At 43.2% G+C, this 19,927-nt stretch overlaps 1 protein-coding gene across 2 annotated transcripts in view; it reads right to left on the bottom strand.

Moving 5' to 3' along the window:
- CSF3R (colony stimulating factor 3 receptor) overlaps positions 1 to 19,927 on the bottom strand; it is an 80,427-nt gene that overhangs the window by 57,825 nt on the left and 2,675 nt on the right. The window contains exons 2-3 of one of the 2 annotated variants that reach the window (XM_044287720.1): positions 5,102 to 5,231; positions 2,992 to 3,107 (exon numbers count right to left, since the gene is read on the bottom strand). In XM_044287720.1, the coding sequence (XP_044143655.1) occupies positions 2,992 to 3,046 (55 nt within the window). In that variant the 5' untranslated portion in view covers positions 3,047 to 3,107; positions 5,102 to 5,231. The remainder of the gene's footprint in view (positions 1 to 2,991; positions 3,108 to 5,101; positions 5,232 to 19,927) is intronic. The other variant, XM_044287719.1, reaches the window with a different exon arrangement.

Raw genomic sequence — 19,927 nt, 5'->3', positions numbered from 1 at the left:
GAACAGACCGGCATCTACGCGAACAAGAGGAGAAGGTGAGTTAACTTTTTTATTATTTTTAACCCTTCCAGCCCTATTATACTATGCATTCTGTATTCAGAATGCTATTATTTTCCCTTATAACCATGTTATAAGGGAAAATAATACAGTGAATAGACTGTCACCTAGAACCCATGCGTGAAAATCGCACCGCATCCGCACTTGCTTGCGGATGCTTGCGATTTTCACGCAACCCCATTCATTTCTATAGGGCCTGCGTTACGTGAAAAACGCACAAAGAGGAGCATGCTGCGATTTTCACGCAACGCATAAGTGATGCGTGAAAATCACCGCTCGTGTGCACAGCCCCATAGAAATGAATGGGTCAGGATTCAGTGCGGGTGCAATGCGTTCACCGCACGCATCGCACCCGCACGGAAAACTCGCCCGTGTGAAAGGGGCCTAACAGCAAGTAGGGCGGCTACTTGCTGCTAGCTGCTGCAGAAATCCGCCCTCTCGTCGTGTTGATTGACAGGGCCAGCCGGGATCTCCTCCTCCGGCCAGCCCTGTCGGCATTTCAAAAATCGCGCGCCTCTGTTGATTCGGCGCAGGCGCTCTGAGATGAGGAGGCTCGTCTCCTCAGCACTCCCTCAGTGCGCCTGCGCCGATGACATCACCAAAATAGAAGACGTCATCGGCACAGGCGCACTGAGGGAGTGCTGAGGAGACGAGCCTCCTCATCTCAGAGCGCCTGCGCCGAATCAACAGAGGCGCGCGATTTTTGAAATGCCGACAGGGCTGGCCGGAGGAGGAGATCCCGGCTGGCCCTGTCAATCAACACGACGAGGGGGCGGATTTCTGCAGCAGCTAGCAGCAAGTAGCCGCCCTACTTGCTGTTAGAGACCGAATTTACATATGATAAAACTTAGTTTTTTGAAGAAACTGCTGGATCAAAGTAAGTAACACAATTATATTGTGATATATCGCAATATAACTAATTTCACTAGCCCAAAAAAAAAAAATCACTTTAGTGGGGTGACAGAAGCCCTTTAAAGGAGTTGTGCAGGCCATACATATCGATGACGTATCGTCAGGATAGGTCATCGATATCTGATCAGTCTCCGACAACCTCCCTCCGATCAGCTTTTTAAAGAGGAAGTGGTGCTCAGTTGTGTGATGCCTGAGGAAAGGGCTGGTTCAAGCAGAACATCACAATTTTTAGGTGACACTTGGGGGGAATTTATCAAAGACTGGCGCTATATGCTAGCCTTTGCATCACCTGTGCCTCTGGAGAATATACTTAATCTATGACAAGGCACGTGCCTAATCATAAATTAGGCACCTTCTCTGGCAGCCCAAGTGGGGTAACTGGGGTAGATTTCACTCATCATTTAAACCAGAAAACTGCTGTATATCATGATGTGACTGGGCTAATGGCCCTGTATCATGTTCTAGGGGGTCAACAGAACCTCTGAACAAATCACGAGCATACAAAAACCAGGCAGACGGATCAGAGAAGACAAAATTAGACTTTATTAAACATGACCCAACACGAAAGGCATAATCTTGGACAAACAGGCAGGGTAAACAGTGGCAGATGGATCACCACTGGACCAAGTGCATCGGTTTGACTTGGTGCCAAACCCTAAAGGTGTTGTCAAAGTGAACCCTCAATCTTCACAGTACCCCTGATGGTGTGGATAGACTTTCCCAAGGGTTCACCAGGGCGCTACCTCCTGGGATGGTCCCGGTACACTGGGTCAAAACCTGCAAGATAACCGATGCTGGTGCATAACACCAGCGGTCCAGTCACAAAAACAAACAGAAACTGGAACCTAAACAACCAGAAACATAGGGCACAGTTCAGACATAAATCACATACTGAAACACAAATGGACAAGGACAAATGCCTGGACCCCATACAGAACAGATGCATGGTGGTCACAGACAGAGCTGCTTAGACATGAGACAGGCAGATACCTGGACCCCATGCGGAACAGATACATTGTGGTCACAGACAGAGCTGCACAGACATGACACTGGAAACCATGTGGAATGGATGCATGGCGTTCTAAATCAGACAAGGCCAAAGACATAGAGACATGGTGACATCAATGAAATACCAGGTGACCACACAGATCAGAGTAGAATGGCAAACATCCAGGTCAGGATCATACACCCTACACACAGACAAGCTGGAGACAGACTACCCCAGGCACACAGCTTACAGGTCTATATAGCTGGCTGAGAGCACCTGGTCAACTGGTACACAGGCCAGAGAAGCATTAACCCTATGAACACAGAGCATACAAAACACAGGAGACAGTTCACACTATGCACAGAACGCCATAACCAGCAAGCACCACAAGCAACCAGCATACTTGGGAAACACCCACAGCCAGTATGCAATATTGCAGGCAGCCAGCCAACACGGTAACACAGAGAACTGTGCTGTGATACAAACACAGGGAATATCCACATACACAGGCCCACATTAAGATACAGAAGACTGCAGCCAGCACGCAGCACCCAAGCAACCAGCCTAGACAAATAGCAGCACGCAGCCAGTACGCAGAGCACATGCAGCCAGCCTGCACGACAAGCAGTGTTAGGAACTACACTGTGATACAGACACATTCACAGTTCACACACAGGTGATTGTAGCCAGCACGCAGCCCCAAGCAACCAGCATATACCCAATATGCAGCCAGTAAGCAAGAGAGCCTGCAGCCAGCATGCACGGCAACAAGTGATACAGTGAACTACACTTTGACACCCTGCCCAAACACGAAGGTGAGTGACAAGGGCGGCAAAGAAACATCTTTTGTGCCTAGACTTTTGGCACAGTGGCATTTAAAAAGTTGCAAACCCAGGGTTTGCGACTTTTTTTACGCCACAAAATTGGCATGATGCTTTATAAATTCCCACCTTAGCTTTTATATTGTGCTACCACCACTGTGTGTCCTCTAAAAAATTGTTATATTGCAGACACAGTCATATAAAATGGCTTACCTTGTGCTGCAAAGAGAAGCAGCAGCACTAGACGCACACCCGTGTCATTATACATGTCCTTAGTTTTGTTTGCACCATAAGCTGTTGAAGAATTAGGAGAACTACATAAGTTTTGCCTGGCAAGTAAGAAATACAATGTTATGTGTAAGCAGAGACGGAGTATACATAAAGTAATACAATGGACAATTGTACAGTAGGATGCTTTGAAGAATTTAAAATTCAGGAAAACTGATTTACTAATACTGTCCAAGATTTATTATGGTGACTGATGCTAAAGTATAAAACTGGCAAACTACCGTATCATGCACACAGCCATAAGTGTTTTGCTGTCCTCAAATTGTGGGTCCACAAAACACAGATCCCGAAATTGTTTGTACCATAAATCTCTGAGGAGTAAAAAAGTAGTTTTGTAGCTTCAGGGTGGCTGCACATGGTGCAGATTTGTGCGCATAAAATCCATACCAAAATCGCAGAAAAATTTGCACAATTTATTGCAGTTTTGGTGCTTTTTTATACAGTTTTTATGCAGATTTTTGTGCAGATTTTTTGTTTATGTAAACCACCCCATTGAAGTCTATGGGGAAACCCACTTTACAGAAGGTGCAGAATCTCACAAACAATTGAAATGCTACAGATAGGTCCGTTTCCTGGCCTAAAAAAGAAAAGAAGCTAAGTGCACATTAGATTTGTGAATCTCATTCCCTTTGCTGGTACTGTATAATGACATCAGTGTTCAGTCAGTGATTTCCATCAGTGATTTTGAGTCCACAAAACACGGATCGACAGAAAATATGGATGACGTCCGTGTGCATTCTGTATTTTGCGAAACGGAACAACTGGCCCCTAATAGAACAATCGCATCCTTGTCCGTAATACAGACAATAATAGGACATGTTCTATTTTTTGCAGAACAGACATATGGGCATACAGAAACAGAATGCACACAGAGTAGCTTCTATTTTAATTTTTTTTTGCGGATCCATTGAAATGAATGGTTCTGCATACGGTACGCCCAAAAAATTTAACTGACACGAGAAGAAAATGCGTTCATGTGCATGAGCCCGTATACCTTATCTCTGTGGAGGCTCCACTCCTGGTTTTGGTTCACAATCACTGATGAAAATCACCGACCAAAATACTAACGTGTGGATGAGACGTAACACTGTGTTTTCATAAAGTGGGTTTTTCAGTATAAATTTGGTGCAGACAGTCGCGCAGAAATTCCAGCACGCCACGTCCTTTCTGCCTCCCACACATCTCAATGGGAGGAATTGGGGAGTTGCGGCTTTTAGCCACAGCCATACAGAGGAGGCACACATATATTCTCGGCGTGACCATGGTTCTAAGCAACCTCAGCGCTGCTTCTCATTGAAATGAATGGGAGGTGGAATGGATGCATCTGCTGGTGGGTTTTCAGCGAAATTTCGGAGTGGTTGTCTGTGCAAAATTACGCTGTAAAACCCAGCATGTTAACAGGCTCTAAGGGTATACACACACATGGCAAAATTGTTGTAGGAATTTCTGTGACTGCCCATTCATCTGAATTGGGTTTTCGGAAATCCATACACATGGTTCAGAAACAACCTCATTCAGATTACGAAACAGAGGTTTCTGCCACTTGTGACTATACCCTTAGGGCTTTTTCACACGAGCGGATGCCGTGAGGGTAATCCGCTACGTGACAGAGTGCCAAGCCCCGCTCTAGATAGTAGAGACACGGAGCATTACCATGATTGATAATGCTCCGTGCCTCTCTGTGACCTTCTTACTACAAAATCACAGTGACAACTTTATCTCACTGTGGTTTTGTAGTAAAAATATCACAGAGAGGTACGGAGCATTATCAATCATGTGCACTGGAGCACACAGCATCATAGATTACAATGATGCTGTGCACGTCGGGCCGCCCGCGGGGTTATTGTCCCGCACTCATATGATCATATGAAGCATCCAAGGTCGATTCGCTCATCCCTATTTACAATAGGTCTATAGTGTGGATCAGAGAGAGCATATAAGAGACAGCAGGGAAAGCAAAGCAGATTGCTGACAATTGGAAAACACCTGGACCAAGTGAAGGCAGAGAAAGTGACAGAGAAAATACCGTACTCACCTTTATGTGCGATGACTACAAGAATCAGTTATAATATTCATAGCCTTTTTTCTGCACTGCTTGCTGTTGGCAGCGGCCATAGATCAGTGGAGTCCCATTCCAGGTTGGTTCCAGTGACTACTTGCTACACCTATGGTAAAGCATAAGACAGTTAATTGAGCACGTCCCTCAAATTTCCAGTGAAAACAAGACAGGAAATGTTGCACTAACAACTACAACCGGCAATTCAGTATTCCCCATTGTGTCACGGACAATGCATCAAATAAAATGGTAGAAACAGTAGTCTTACCATAGAAATAAATGTTATTTTTTACCTTTCAATTCTATGTTACACGACAATATACAAATAGCTGTATGTCCCTTTTTACTGTGCTTTATAGTCTAGGTTAATCTCTTTAAAGTATTCATACCCCTTGATTTTTTTTCAAAAAAAATTGTAACATTTTTTTATGTTACACCCACAAACTTAAATGTATTTTAATGGGATTTTATGTGGTAGACCAACACAAAGTAGCAAGTATGTGTGAAGTAGAAAAGAAAATGATACATGGTTTGCAATATTTTTTTACATTATTATTATTTTTTTTTAAGTGTGGCATGCATTTGTATTCAGCCCCCTGTGCTCTGATACCCATAAATAAAACCAAGTGTGAACAATTTCTTTCAGAAGTCACCTAATTAGTAAATAGTGTCTACCTGTGTGTAATGTATTCTCACTAAGACTACAGCTGTTCTGTGAAGGCCTCAGAGGTTTGTTAGAGAACATCAGTGATCAAACAGCATGATGAAAACCAAGGAACACGCCAGACAGGTCATAGAGGAACATCCAAAATCCTACCTGCAAGGTTTTCAAGGACTTAAGTACTTTAATTGGCTGCAGGGTTTCTCAGGTTATATTACAGTTTTACTTTAAAAACCTTTTTTTATGAAGTTAAAACTACACTATTGCCAGCAAAATCATGTGACCAAACAAGTAACCATTTGAAAACCCAGTTAAAAGAGTTTCAGGCCACAGGTAGGTGCTTGGTGTATTCTTACTCTAAAAAAATGAATTGTATATTGAATTTATCAATCATTTTTATTAAAACTGAACACAAAAGTAGCATAATAGTGACATTGTCATATTGTCAGTGACATGTAAAGATGATTGTTTTACTGTCAAATAGAACTCGAAAAGAATCAGATCAGAAAAGTGGTGCTTTGGAAATTTAATTTGGAGTTATGAAATGGATTTGGGGCCAAATGTTGCAAATAGAGCATGCTTGGAAAAACCATAAAGGGAAAAGAGTTAGGAATAAGGGGGAGAAAGTAAAATTAAATATTGTGTTTTTTATCTTTTGATCTGTATATTAAGAAGCCAGAGCCTTTGGATGTAGACTGTCTGCCAGGGCTTCAATGAACTGCTTTGTAGTGGTCATTAAAATATTGGCTAGAATTTTGATATTTACGTTGTATATGTTTATGCTGTCTTTTGGATCATGGGCAGCTTCTAAAAATTGTTAAGGGGTTAAAGTGGTTGTGGGGGTTTGACTTCTTGCACCCACACTGATCAGCTGCTTGAAGGGGCTGCTGTGCATGTGAGAGGGCTGCGTCCTTTTAAATGTCTACCTCTATGTCAACTTCATTGTAGTGGCGAGGAAGTATAATTACAGCTTTCTCTTCAATTTACTAGAATTGGAGGGTGGTGTAGGTGTAATTAAACTGCACCACTACTACAATCTAGATGGCATGAAGGTAAACACTGAAGAGGACACAATGCTTGCACAAAAACTGCAGCCCCTTCAAACAGCAGATTGGTGGGGTTGCTTGGAGTCAGACCCCCAACAATCTGATATTAATGAGTATAGATAAGTGACTCGAAGTTGACGAAGTGGAATTTGATCCGAAAATTTCATTTGCACCGAATCTGAATTTCGTGGTAACGAATCACATTTTTTCCTAATATGGCTGCTGCACGTGTGAGGACATGGAGCAAGGAACTCTGGGAACGCGATCACCCATAATGCCATGCATGCAGCCAATCAGCAGCCAGCCCTGTGATGTCACAGCCCTATAAATAGCCTCAGCCATCTTGGATTCTGCCATTTTCCAGAGTACTTAGTGCAGGGAGAGACATCAGCAGGCACTAGGAATAGTGTTAGGAAAGACTTCATGTGCTAAAAAAAAAAACCTCAGGATCTTGTTGTATTGCTATGAGAGTGAAGGGTATATGTTTGCTGATTGCGATGCTAACACCTCTCGCAGCTGATTGCTATGTGCAATGCAACCATTGTGAGTATTTTGTGTGGGACATTTTAGGGATTTTGCCTTCTTAAAAATGCGTCTCTTGCAGAAAGCATATGTCACTTTTGCTTTTCGCTAAGAGAGTAAGAATCTGCAACCTTTTTTGAGGTGTGTTAAGGCCTCTGACATTGAAAGTAGTTACATTTACTGACGCCATGTTGGGCTGGATGTGGTGATCAATCCTAGATTCTTTTGTACCAACCCAGGCAACTCAAATGAGAAAACATACAACAAAATATGAACGAAAAAACATTTTTGAACAGTGATTGACTGATATTTAAGTATTTTTCCAAAGATGCTGGGCCCCACCTCATATAGTAAATGCCACAGTATAAGTAGCAGTAATGACTGTGCGGCCTCTGTAGTAGGCCATTGTACAGGGGCATGTGGGGGCAGGTGGTTCAGATATATCATCCTAACCCGGACCCTCACACCCGTGCTTCTTTTAATCAATACACCTGCTATTCAGAGGCAGTTATGTGTTCTAAACAAATTTTGGGCTTGTATTAGTGGGAAACAAAAAGGGCTTATTAGCCATTGTGTCATAAAGTGCTAAAATTACAGCCTTTTTTGGCGTGTATTAGTGACACAAAAAAAATGTATTTGCCGTTCAGCGGTGCAGTTATATGTTCTAAAGCCCTATTTGTCGAGTATTAGTAGCAAAAGAAAAATATATTTGCTGTTCAGCAGTGCCGTTATATGTTCTAAAGCCCTTTTTGTCGTGTATTAGTGGTAAAAAATATATATATTTGCCGTTCAGCGGTGCAGTTACATGTTCTAAAGCCTTTAGTGGAGTGTATAAGTGGAAAACATAAAACGATATTTGCTGTTCAGCAGTGCATATATATATTCTAAAGCCTTTTGTGTCGCGTATTAGTGCAAAAGAAAAATATATTTGCTGCTCAGCGGTGCAGTTATATGTTTTAAAGCCTTTTTGTATTGTGTATAAGTGGAAAAAATAAGGGCCTTTTTGCAGTTCAGCGGTGCAGTTATATGTTCTAATGCCTTTTGTATCATGAATAAGTGGAAAAAAATAAGGGCCTATTTGCCGTTCAGTGGTGCAGTTATATGTTCTAAAACCTTTTGTATTGTGTGTAAGTGGAAAAAATAAGGGCCTATTTGCCGTTCAGTGGTGCAGTTATATGTTCTTTTTATGCATGTATTAGTGGCACAAAAAAGTATTAGCCGTTGTGTGATGAAGTGAGAAAATTACAGCCGTTTTTGCCGTGTATTTGTGGTTTGCCTGGGTGAACGGAGTCACACAGGGGAGGCGCTGCTCCGTGTCCTTCATCAAGAAATCGAATCATGGCTTTCTCCGCGACAACTCAAAATCGGAACCATGGTGGCTAACAACGGGAAGAACATGGTGTTGGCATTGCGTCAAGGAGGGCTGAGCCATGCACCCTGCATGGCACACGTGTTCAATCTGGTTGTCAAGCAGTTCCTGAAGTCTTCCACCCATCTGCAAGACATCCTAAAAATGGGCAGGAAACTTTACATGCACTTTAGCCACTTGTACACCGCAAAGCACACCCTCCTTGAGCTGCAGCAGCAAAATGACATCCCCCAACATAGGCTGATATGCAACGTTTCCACCCGTTGGAGTTCCACCCTCCATATGTTGGACCAACTATACGAGCAGAGAAAGGCCATAAATGATTTCTTGATGATCCAAGCGGACAGGAGTACTCCTCTGTGTAACTTCGATATCAGCCAGTGGTGGCAGCTCATGCGTGACACCTGCCTTTTGCTCAGGCCCTTTGAGGAGGCCACATTATTTGTCATTTGCCAGGACTACGGGATGAACAACGTAATTCCACTGCTTTATGTCCTGGAACAGATGCTGGTAAACCTGGCTGGTCAGGGGACTGGAGACGTGGCGCCTAGATCTCACGGCCACATAACTCCTGTGGGGGCTGAACTGGAGGAGGAGGAGGAGGGCATTGGAGCACAAGCAATGAGTAGCGAAATGGGTGGTTTTTACACATAGGTGACAGGAGAAGAGGAGCAGGAGCAGCCAGAGGAGCTACAGGACAATGATGAAGACGAGGAAGACCACCCAGACACACCAATGCAGTGGAGATGGAGGCAGGGAGTCCCTCCGAGTCACTTGCACAAATGGCCCAATGCGTGCTCACTTGCTTGCGTAGTGACAGCCGAATTGTCACCATTCGGCAGAGGGATGACTTATGGCCCTCTACCTTGTTGTACTCTCGCTACTGGTCCAAAATGGGGGCTTTTTTACACCCGCTGAGAGGGAGGACAAACTGAACTACTATAGAGACATCCTATGTAGTGAGTTGGCCGCTGCCTAGCTTTATATAGTAAAAAGGCAAAACTATTTGGCTATCTTTGATAGTATTTTATACTTCCAGGGTAGAGATCTCCGCCTCTAGTGCAGTGAGGCAATGGGCATTATTTCTGGCAAACCTAGCTGGTAAAAATGTACAATTTATTTTAATGCAAGTGCTGCTAATAGCTTGGAGATTTTCCAAGTAGCATGATGCCCCTTAGTTCTGATAGTTTTGTGATCTGTGCTGGTCTCAGCTCACCAGCACCCAACAAATGCTATCTAACAGGTCTTAATGATACCGTATGTCAAAAGGTGGTAGGTACAGATGTAGGAGCGCTAGAGATCACATTAGAATCTCGTGAACGCAGAGCGATATAATAATTAATTAGCTAACGAACCGCATAAAAAGAGTAGTGAGAAAATTCAAGGTGCAATTTGGGTTTGTAAACAGCAGATGGCGCATGGCTCCCTACTGTACTTACTGCAATCTTTTTTAGATTAAAGGCTCAGCCGCACCGTGTCAATATGCATTGTCATTTCGCTAGCGCTGCTACATCTGTATACTGCACATTTTATTTTGTATGTGTAAACACTACATAGTACTAAATGTGCCTATCCACTTTAATTAACTGCTGACTGAACACTTGTGTGTAGATATATATATACTTGTGTGTATATATATATATATATATATATATATACACACAGTATATATATATATATATATCTATATAGTGGGGGTCAGCTCAATAGTGGTAGGCACAGCAGTCAGAGACAGTGACACAATGGCACAGTTCACACAGGCATTTGCTTGTTTTCTTTATTCTCATCCACAAGCAAAATATAAGGCCTTTACATTCAGGCAAAAATACTAAATAAATTCCTGCTCGGCTGAGCACTAACTAAATATAAAATTACCCTTTCTATACGGGCGGCCTATTACCAGCCACACGACACAATTCAAAATAAACTCACAGTGTCCTTTTTGTTGTTGTTTGAGCAGACTTCAGCTGCAATTGTGCAAGCCAGTCAGTTCAACCAGTCCCCCCACCCAGACATGCTCATAGTGCAAACCTTTATAGCCCAGAAAAGAGCTGAGCTCCATCACCTGGGTGAGGGCTCTATATGAAACCTGTTCGGACAGGAAGGGAATGAGGAGCCCCGCTACCAACCTGCATCCTCATTCCATTAAAATCCAGGCACGATAACACATTTACCAAAGTCCTCAGCACCTTATGTTTTGCTAAGGCAGACCACATTTCCTGGATATCCACCTCCTGTAGCCTAGTACATGGTATACAAAAGAAACCTAGGTAAAATATAACGATTCTCTACTACTTTTCCAGTCACTGTCTCAATATATATATATATATACTAGCAGAAGGACCCGGCTTCGCACGGGTATATTTCTTCTATTTCATGTAATGTTTGTGTGTCGTTAAAAGATATCGACAGTATCCCCCATAACAGTGACCTGTACAGCACCACTGTGTCTGCCCCTTTACCCCTTAGTGACCAAGCCTGTTTGGGCCTTTATGACCAAGCGTTTTTCTTCCTTTTTTCATGGTCTCGTTCCAAGAGCTATAACTTTTTTATTTTTTCGTCTATATAGCTTTATGAGGGCTAGTTTTTTACGGGACAAGTTGTAGTTTTTAATGGCACCATTTTGGGGTACACATAACTTTCTGATTAACTTTTATTAACTCTTTCTGGGAGGGAGATGGGGAAAATAGCAATACTGCCACTGCGTTTTTACATTATAAATTTTACGGCGTTCATTTTTCGGTACAAATAACATAATATCTTTATTCTCTGGGTCAGTACGATTACAGTGATACTAAATACTTATAATTTTTTTTACGTTATACTACTTTTTTTTCCAATAAAACCCCTTTTATTAACCAAAAAAATGATTTTGCATTGCCACTTCACAAGACCCATAACTTTTTTTTTTCTTTTTCTATGGAGTTGTGTGAGGGCTTTATTTTTGAGGGACAGCTTGTATTTTTCATTGGTATCATTTTGGAGTAAATGGCGCTTTTTGACCGCTTGTTATTATGTTTTTTTCGGTGGAAACTAAGAATAAATTAGAAATTCTGTCTTTTTTTATTTTTATTTTTTACGGCGTTCACCATAGGGGATAATTTATGTAATATTTATGTAGTCCGGGTCGTTACGGACGCGGCAATACCAAACATATGGGGGATATTTTCTTTTTGCAATTTTTTTCATTGAAAAGCGTATTTTCAATGGAAAAAAAAGCATATTTTTTTATTTTATGGAATTTATTTATTTAATAAATGTTAATTTAAAAAAAAAATATTTACTACTTAAAAGTCCCACAAGGGGACTATAATATACAGTATTTTGATTGCTTTTAAAATGTAATGCATTATCTCTATAAGGCATTACATTTCAATAGCAATGCTATTCAAACCTTGACCAGCAGGCTGCGCCAGAGAGGCACAGCCTGCTGGAGATAACTACAGACTGGCTCGGGGCCCTGATCGGAAGCAAGGTAAGCTTCCCAACACATCAGCACCCCGCGATCTTATTTTCCGGGTGCTGATGGGAGACAGAGGGAGTCCGCTCCCTCTGTCACCACTTTACATGCAGCGGGCGCCATTGCGCCCGGCATGTAAAGGGTTAAACAGCCCGGATCGGCACTCCTGCCGGTCCGGGCTGTTAGAGCAGTGTCCCGGCTCTCATGTGAGAGCCGGGTCCGTGCTCCCCGCTGCACGGGGGAGCCGTGCAGCGCTTAGACCGGGCCGCCGTAAAAACGCGGCGGCCCAGCCTAAGGCCCCTTAGTGACCGCCGTAAAAACACGTATAGGTGGTCACTAAGGGGTTAACAGTGACCTCCACAGTGGCCTGCCTCCTTAACAGTAACATCCACAGTGAAGACCTCTTTAACAGTGACCTCCACATTGCCAGCCCCTTTAACAGTGACCTCCACAGCGCCCTGCCCCTTTAATGCTAGGGCTACACGACAACATGTGTTGCCCGACATTTTGTCTCAACAATTTTTATAATGATATGCTATGGTGTAGCACGACAAGATGGATTTTTCTGCGACTAGCGCATCGCAGCATGTCACATGTCACAGTGCAACACCATAAACTATCACTACAAATATTGTCGTGCAACATCAATGTTGCGCAACACATGTAGCAGTGTAGTTGTGCCATATGTGTCGTGCGACTGATTGTTGCATGACACATGTAGTCGTATAGCCCTAGCCTAAAGCTGACCTGCAGCTAGGGTGGCCACTGGCTTCACCCTAGAAAGCCAGACCTCACAGTCACGCCCCAAAACCACACCCACAACACCCCAAAACCATGCCCACAACACATCCAAACCACGTGAAACCACGTCGCAGCAGTGAAGCCACACCCCCACCGCTATCCGGGAAAACAAGGGAGAGGAGAGGGATGAACTTTGTGAATGGAAGGTGAGCGGGTGCAGCCGGGGTGCTTCTCTCCCCCTCAGTCAGCCACAGGGAACCATATCTGCTGCTCTAGTGACTGACTGGGGGTGGAGGAAGCCTCGGTCAGTTGCTGCAGCTCACGCTCAGACAGCACAATGCTGCTGTCTGAACGTGAGCTACTGAAAAGGAGGACATCCCTGTGTCCGTCCAGGCACTTCGCTGGACAGAGAAAAAGGAGCCTGAAAACTGGACTGTCCAGCCTAAAACCAGACGTCTGGCCACCCTACCTGCAGTAGTGAAGAAAAATGGCTGGGTTGTTATGGAAACCTGCAGTAAAACTGTGTGTATGTGGAGACTAAGGGCATGCAAGCTTCTATTGGCTGATAAGGGACATGTGACCGTGTGTATGGCAGTTCAGTGACAATGATGTAGAGGTTGGACTCAACAGTCCCCAGACCTCAACCCAATTGAATATTTGTGGGTAGAGTTGAAGAAAAAGCTGTATTTGTACCCAAATGAGTCAACCAGAATCCACCAACATTGGGAATGTGTAGAAGAGACCTGGGAACAGATTTCGGTCAAGACATGCTTGAATCTGATCGAAAGCACATCACCGGCACTATAATAGAAAATGCCTAATCTGGTCTGCAATTGCGGATCCGGACAGCACGTTTCGGCCCCATTAAAAATTTATGGGGCTGCATCCGTTCCACAAAATTGCGGAACGGATGCGGACCCATTTTGCAGACGTGTGAATGGAAAAGATATCCCTCAAAATGAAAATAAATTAAATTATTAAAGTTAAGCAAAACCATAGATGCGGTAGGCAATAACAAGTGCTCGGCGGCACTAAATCAGGTGCTCGGTGGCACCAAATCAGAAACCATATGTCCTACCACAATCCGGGGGGTTCCAGTGCACATCCATGAATCCAAGAGGGAAAGCAAAAAACATCCATCCCTGGGCTAGATAATGATGTGGTATTGAAGGAAAGGGTGGGCAAAGAATTGTCCCTGATATTGCCCTACAGGGGGGTGCTATTCTGGCCCTGATAGCCTAACCACAGACCACCCACCCTCATAAGAGCGACCCTGTCTGGAACCTTATCCTATATAAAAATGGCCCTAGTAAGCCCCTAGGCCCCTGACTTCCAGGTGATCACTATATAGATCTATGTGTTTTTGACTCTTTATAAAAGTATATTATAAATATATCCCACCCCTCTGTGTATCACACCTATCGATAGCACACCTATACCAGTCCTTAAAAATACTTTTGTGGCCCTATTAGGCAACTTTTGGTGTCCCTAACAGCCTATCTCTGCTCCACACAGCAACCTCTCCCTACACTGGCAAAACACTGAATGTAAAATGTTGAATACTTGACCAGGATCGATAGTGGTCTGAATGCTGAGCTATATGTGAGTCTCCTACAAGACGAGCTACTTCGTACACTCGAGTACTATGGGTATGAAAAGGATGACGTAGCTTTTCAGCAGGACAATGACCCGAAGCATACGTCGAGATTGGCAAATAAATAGTTCAGTGACAATGATGTAGAGGTGCTGGATTGGACTCCACAGTCCCCAGACCTCAACCCAATTGAACATTTGTGGGTAGAGTTGGGGAAAAGCTGTATTTGTACCCAAATGAGTCGACCAGAATCCACCAACATTGGGAATGTGTAGAAGAGACCTGGGAACAGATTTCGGTCAAGACATGCTTGAATCTGATCGAGAGCATGCCCAGAAGGATTCAGGCAGTGTTGCAAGCCAAAGGTGGATTTATAAAATATTAACATAATAATAAAAAAATCATATTTAGAATTTTAGGAGAAAAACAGTAACAATGCAGTTACAGGACAAGAATCTCCATATCTAATCATATGCTAAAAAGTTGGAAGTCCAATATGTATGAGATAGCCAAGATGCTTGTCTATAAAATGATGGTAGTCTCACGTTTGAAGCTGTAGTGGATTGTGATATATTGAGCCTGAAGGTCAAAAGTTCAAAACATTGTTACCCTTTTGCTCGTCAGTGTATATAGCTTATATATCTTAGTTAGAGACAACTGGAGGAGGAAGAGGACAGATTATGAGGAATATTGATGGCCACCACAGAGGGACAGCTTCTGGGGCGGCATTTTGTACTGCTTTGTGGTATTTGGTGGTATTTGGTTCTGCGGGGATGGTATTTTGTGCTGCACTTTAGTATTGCTGACCCTGCCTACTTGTATTGTCCCCATCTACCAGTGTTAGCCCTGACTAAATGCGTTGCCTCACCTTCTGTTAACTTGGACCAGCCTGCAACATGGGGGCCACTTTTCTATGCTTTCCCTGATAAAGCTACCTAATAATATCCCTATACACTCCTTATACTCTTCCTATCACACATTGATTGGTAGCTTGTGGCTGTAATTGCTTTTTGGCAGACACAACTATCACACATTATCATATCGCAGGCTAGACTAAGAATGGCATTTCTTTATTCTGAGCATAAGGACCTGTCTGAATCCTGCCCCCTGATTGGCTGACAGGCTGTCTGTTCGCCTCTAAGCCAATCAGGGTAAGCCCCCTTCCTCCCAGTGTCATGTCAACCTTTATCTTCATCTTTCCTTCTGTTTTCCATGACAATTTTTACAGCAAAATGATGCTGGCACCATATTTGCACGTTTCATGTAAAGCAAATCATCAAAACTTTGGATTCGTTTGACAGACAAATTTGTGTTAAAATTGAGAATCAGAATCGGTCCGCTTATCTCTAGTGCAGACATACAGTCCTGATCAAAAGTTTAAGACCACTTGAAAAATTGCAAAAAATCATATTTAGCATGGCTGGATCTTAACAAGGTTCCAAGTAGAGCTTAAACATGCAACAAGAAGAAAAAACTTTTTTTGAGCATTCAATTTAATGAAAACAACGAATAAACTGAAACAGGCTGTGTTTCAGCTGATCAAAACAGAAATCCAACTTCCAAATATGAACTCAGTAATGAGTAGCTCCGCCGTTATTGTTTATCAGTTCAAAAAGTTTCGGCATGCTTGATGCAAGCGTTTCCATGAGGTGAGTGGGAACATTTCTCCAAGTGGTGAAGACGGCCGCACGAAGGCCATCTACTGTCTGGAACGGTTGTCCATTTTTGTAAACTTCCCTTGCCATCTATTCCCAAAGGTTCCCAATTGGATTTAGATCAGGGGAACACGCAGGATGGGCCAAAAGAGTGATGTTATTCTCCTGGAAGAAGTCCCTTGTCCTGTGGGCATTGTATACTGTAGCGTTGTCCTGTTGAAAAACCCAGGCGTTACCACACAGACGAGGGCCCTCAGTCATGAGGAATGCTCTCTGCAACATCTGTACATAGCCAGCGGCCGTTTGATGCCCCTGCCCTTCCTGAAGCTCCATTGTTCTACTGAAGGAAAAAGCACCCCAGACCATTATGGTGCCCCCTCCACTGTGGCGAGTAGAAAACATCTCAGGTGGGATCTGCTTGTCATGCCAGTAACGTTTGAAACCATCAAGGTTACATTTTTTCTCATCAGAGAATAAAACTTTCTTCCACCTTTGAATGTCCCATGTTTGGTGCTCTCTTGCAAAGTCCAAACGAGCAGTTCTGTGGCGTTCAAGGAGACGAGGTCTTTGAAGATGTTTTTTGTTTTTGAAACCCTTCAGTCTCAGATGCCATCTGATGGTTATGGGGCTTCAGTCAGCACCAGTAAGGGCCTTAATTTGGGTTGAGGATCGTCCAGTGTCTTGACAAACAGCCAATTGGATCCTCCTGCTCAGTGGTGATTAATTTTTTTGGGGTCTTCCACTTGACTTTTTTGTTCTATAACCCTCAGGATCATTTAAGAAATTCCAAATGACTGTCTTACTGCGTCCCACCTCTTGCTTATGCAGTTCAACAACCCGACAACGTTCAAAAAGGGAGAGTTTTTTTGCCTTTGCCATCACAACGTGTGACTACCTGACAGAAAATGACAATGAATCCACATCTTTGCACAGATTTGGCCTTTTAAAGGAATGTGGTCCTAAAATTTGGATCAGCTGAAAAACAGCCTGTTTCAGTTTAATCGTTATTTTCAATTAGTTGAATGCTCAAAAATTGTTTTGTATCACTCTCATTTCTTCTTGTTGCATGTTGAAGCTCTACTTGGAACCTTGTTAAGATCCAACAATGTAAAATATGATTTTTTGCAATTTTTCAAGTGGTCTTAAACTTTTGATCAGGACTGTATTAGTAAATCTGGGCCAATGTGCAAGATCCCTTTCTCTCCCTACATCATTTTTAGGTTGAGTTGGGAGATTTTTCATACACATTAGATTATGGGCTGGTGCTGCTTAATGAGAGCTGAGCTGCAGTACTCAGACTCCATCTGCTGTTTTGTCTCCAGAGGTTTGTTGGATCCCCCCACCAATTGATATTGATGACCCAAATGGAGGACAGGTCATCAATATCTAAAGGGTGGAACCATCCTTTAATAAAGTTTTATACCTAAGGTTAGGGATAAAAACAAAAATATGTTATTTTTCTTTTTGAAAGAAATTGTAATTTTTTTTGTCTTAGTTTTGACTAAGGACCAGTTTTAACCATTGGCTGGCTGCCCGTCTTTCTTATTCCTTGGAAGAAACCCAATATGATCTGGTTCCTTTTTTGTTTCACATATCAAATTTAATTACAAAGGATTGAAAAAGACGAAGATGATTAGAAAGAGAAACTGATATGGGAACAACCCTCTATATGACAGAGCACTTAATCTACAACAACATCTGCAACAAAAGGTTATGCACCCAGAGAAATGGTAGAAATTTGAAACTTTTTTTTTTTTATAAATCACTTGCGCGCCGCCGGCCGTTCGCCAGCAGCTGTTCTTCTCTGTGTGGTCCTGGTATCTTCTCTCTGGGCTCTCGACAAATTTGAGGACCTTTCCCAATCAGTGGCCGCAGCTGTGTCACGTGTCAATCCAGTGATTTCCCGCTGAGCCAATCACTGGCCTGACACGTGACACAGCTGCGGCCACTGATTGGCTGAGTGGTACAGGTCCTCAAACTTGTTGAGAGCCCAGAGAGAAGATACCAGGACCACACAGAGGAGAAGGGGAGCTGCTGCAGATGGGACCAGGGCCAGGTGAGCATAATGTTTTTTACACAACATTTATAGAGGGGTTGTGACATGGGAGGGGGGAAATGTGACATGGGGAGTGATGTGACATGGGGGGTGAAATGTGACATTAAGGGGGAGAAATGTGTCATGGAGGGGGAAAAATGTCACATTTCTCCCCCTTCATGTCACATTTCTCCCTCTTAATGTCACATCACCCCCTCAATGTCACATCACCCCCCTCTGTGTCACATTTATCCCCCCCATGGCACATCATCCCCCCCATTTCACATTTCTCACCCTGTATGTCACATCACCCGCTCCGTGTCACATTTCTCATCCCACCCCATGTCACACTTCTCCCCCTCCATGTCACTTTTCTCCCTCTCCATGTCACTTTTCTCCCGCTCCATGTTACATCACCCCCTCCATGTTACCTCACCCACTCCTTTTTACATCACCCCCACCGAGTTCTGGTGGGGGGAGGGGTGCGCCAAAATGTAGCTTTGCATGTGTTGGCAAAAATCCTTTCACCGGCCCTGGTTTGGAGTAAACCAGTGTGTTTCTTTACTGGAGAAATTCAGGTGCAGTCACAGTCCCTTGCTGCTTTGATTGTCAGGTCCAGGCAGTGGCAAAACAGCAAGGGAGGGGCTGGCTACAGAAAGGAAGAGAACTTGGGTGCAATGAGAGCAATGGTGACTCCCTCACTGCACCAAAGGCCTAATTTGCATATTAGAAAAAATATCATAATTTGGAAACTGAGCCTCAGATCCACAAAAGAAAAACAGTGTTATAATCGGGTGGACCATGGCTATGTGTCTACTTAAACAGTTGGATAGGAAGGTCACTGGTGACAGATTCGCTTTAATTACATACAAGTACAAAAGTTTTCAGATCCAGATGCTGTTTTGAAAAATGTAGAATATTTTTCATGGGGCAACCCCTTTAATGATCAGTGCTACAAGCAGATACCAGACAATTATATTTCACAGTTATTTTTTTTTGTTATGGCTAAAAGTTGATATTAAATATAGCTGATAGTAAATATATAAACTGCCTATTCCTTCCCCAGGGAGAATGATTACTTCATGTAAATAGGCGACAATGATGGCTAACAAGCCATCTGATCCCGAGCATTGCCATTTGCATTGACCCATGTACATAGGCCCTTATAATAATCAACCAACCAACCAAATATAACAAAGGCCTGCTGCGTGTCTGAAACTGAGAAACCCTCCTTTAGTGTTAGTCATCACTTCACATACCAAGCAGTGTTTGGTAATAGTAAGCAGTGAAGAAACATTTTCTACAGTGGGATAGGAAGTTGAGGTCTTGATTGATGGGGGCAGGGCTTTTGATGTTCCATAAAAATATATAACAGATTCTAATTTTGAACTTGCTGCATGTATGTCTGTGAATTCCCTCTAAAATTAAATGTGATAATGAAAAGGATGTATGAGCATATCCTAGAACAGGGATGCTCAACTTGCGACTCTCCAGCCGTTGTAAAACTACAACTCCCACCATGCCCCGCTGTAGGCTGATAGCTGTAGGCTGTCTGGCCATGTTGGGAGATGTAGTTTTGCAACAGCTAGAGGGCCACAGGTTGGACCTCCCTGTCCTAGAACAGTGAGTGTACCGAAGAGTTTGGTGACATTTAACATGGCGGTGGTATTGGATGCCACCTTTTTATCTGTATATGTACTGTTATTGGGAGGTGGAGCAAGA

This window comes from Bufo gargarizans, chromosome 3 (assembly GCF_014858855.1).
Source record: "Bufo gargarizans isolate SCDJY-AF-19 chromosome 3, ASM1485885v1, whole genome shotgun sequence".
NCBI lineage: Eukaryota > Metazoa > Chordata > Amphibia > Anura > Bufonidae > Bufo > Bufo gargarizans.
Note: the sequence above shows the minus strand (reverse complement) of the source record. Positions and strands in the feature narration are given on the sequence as shown.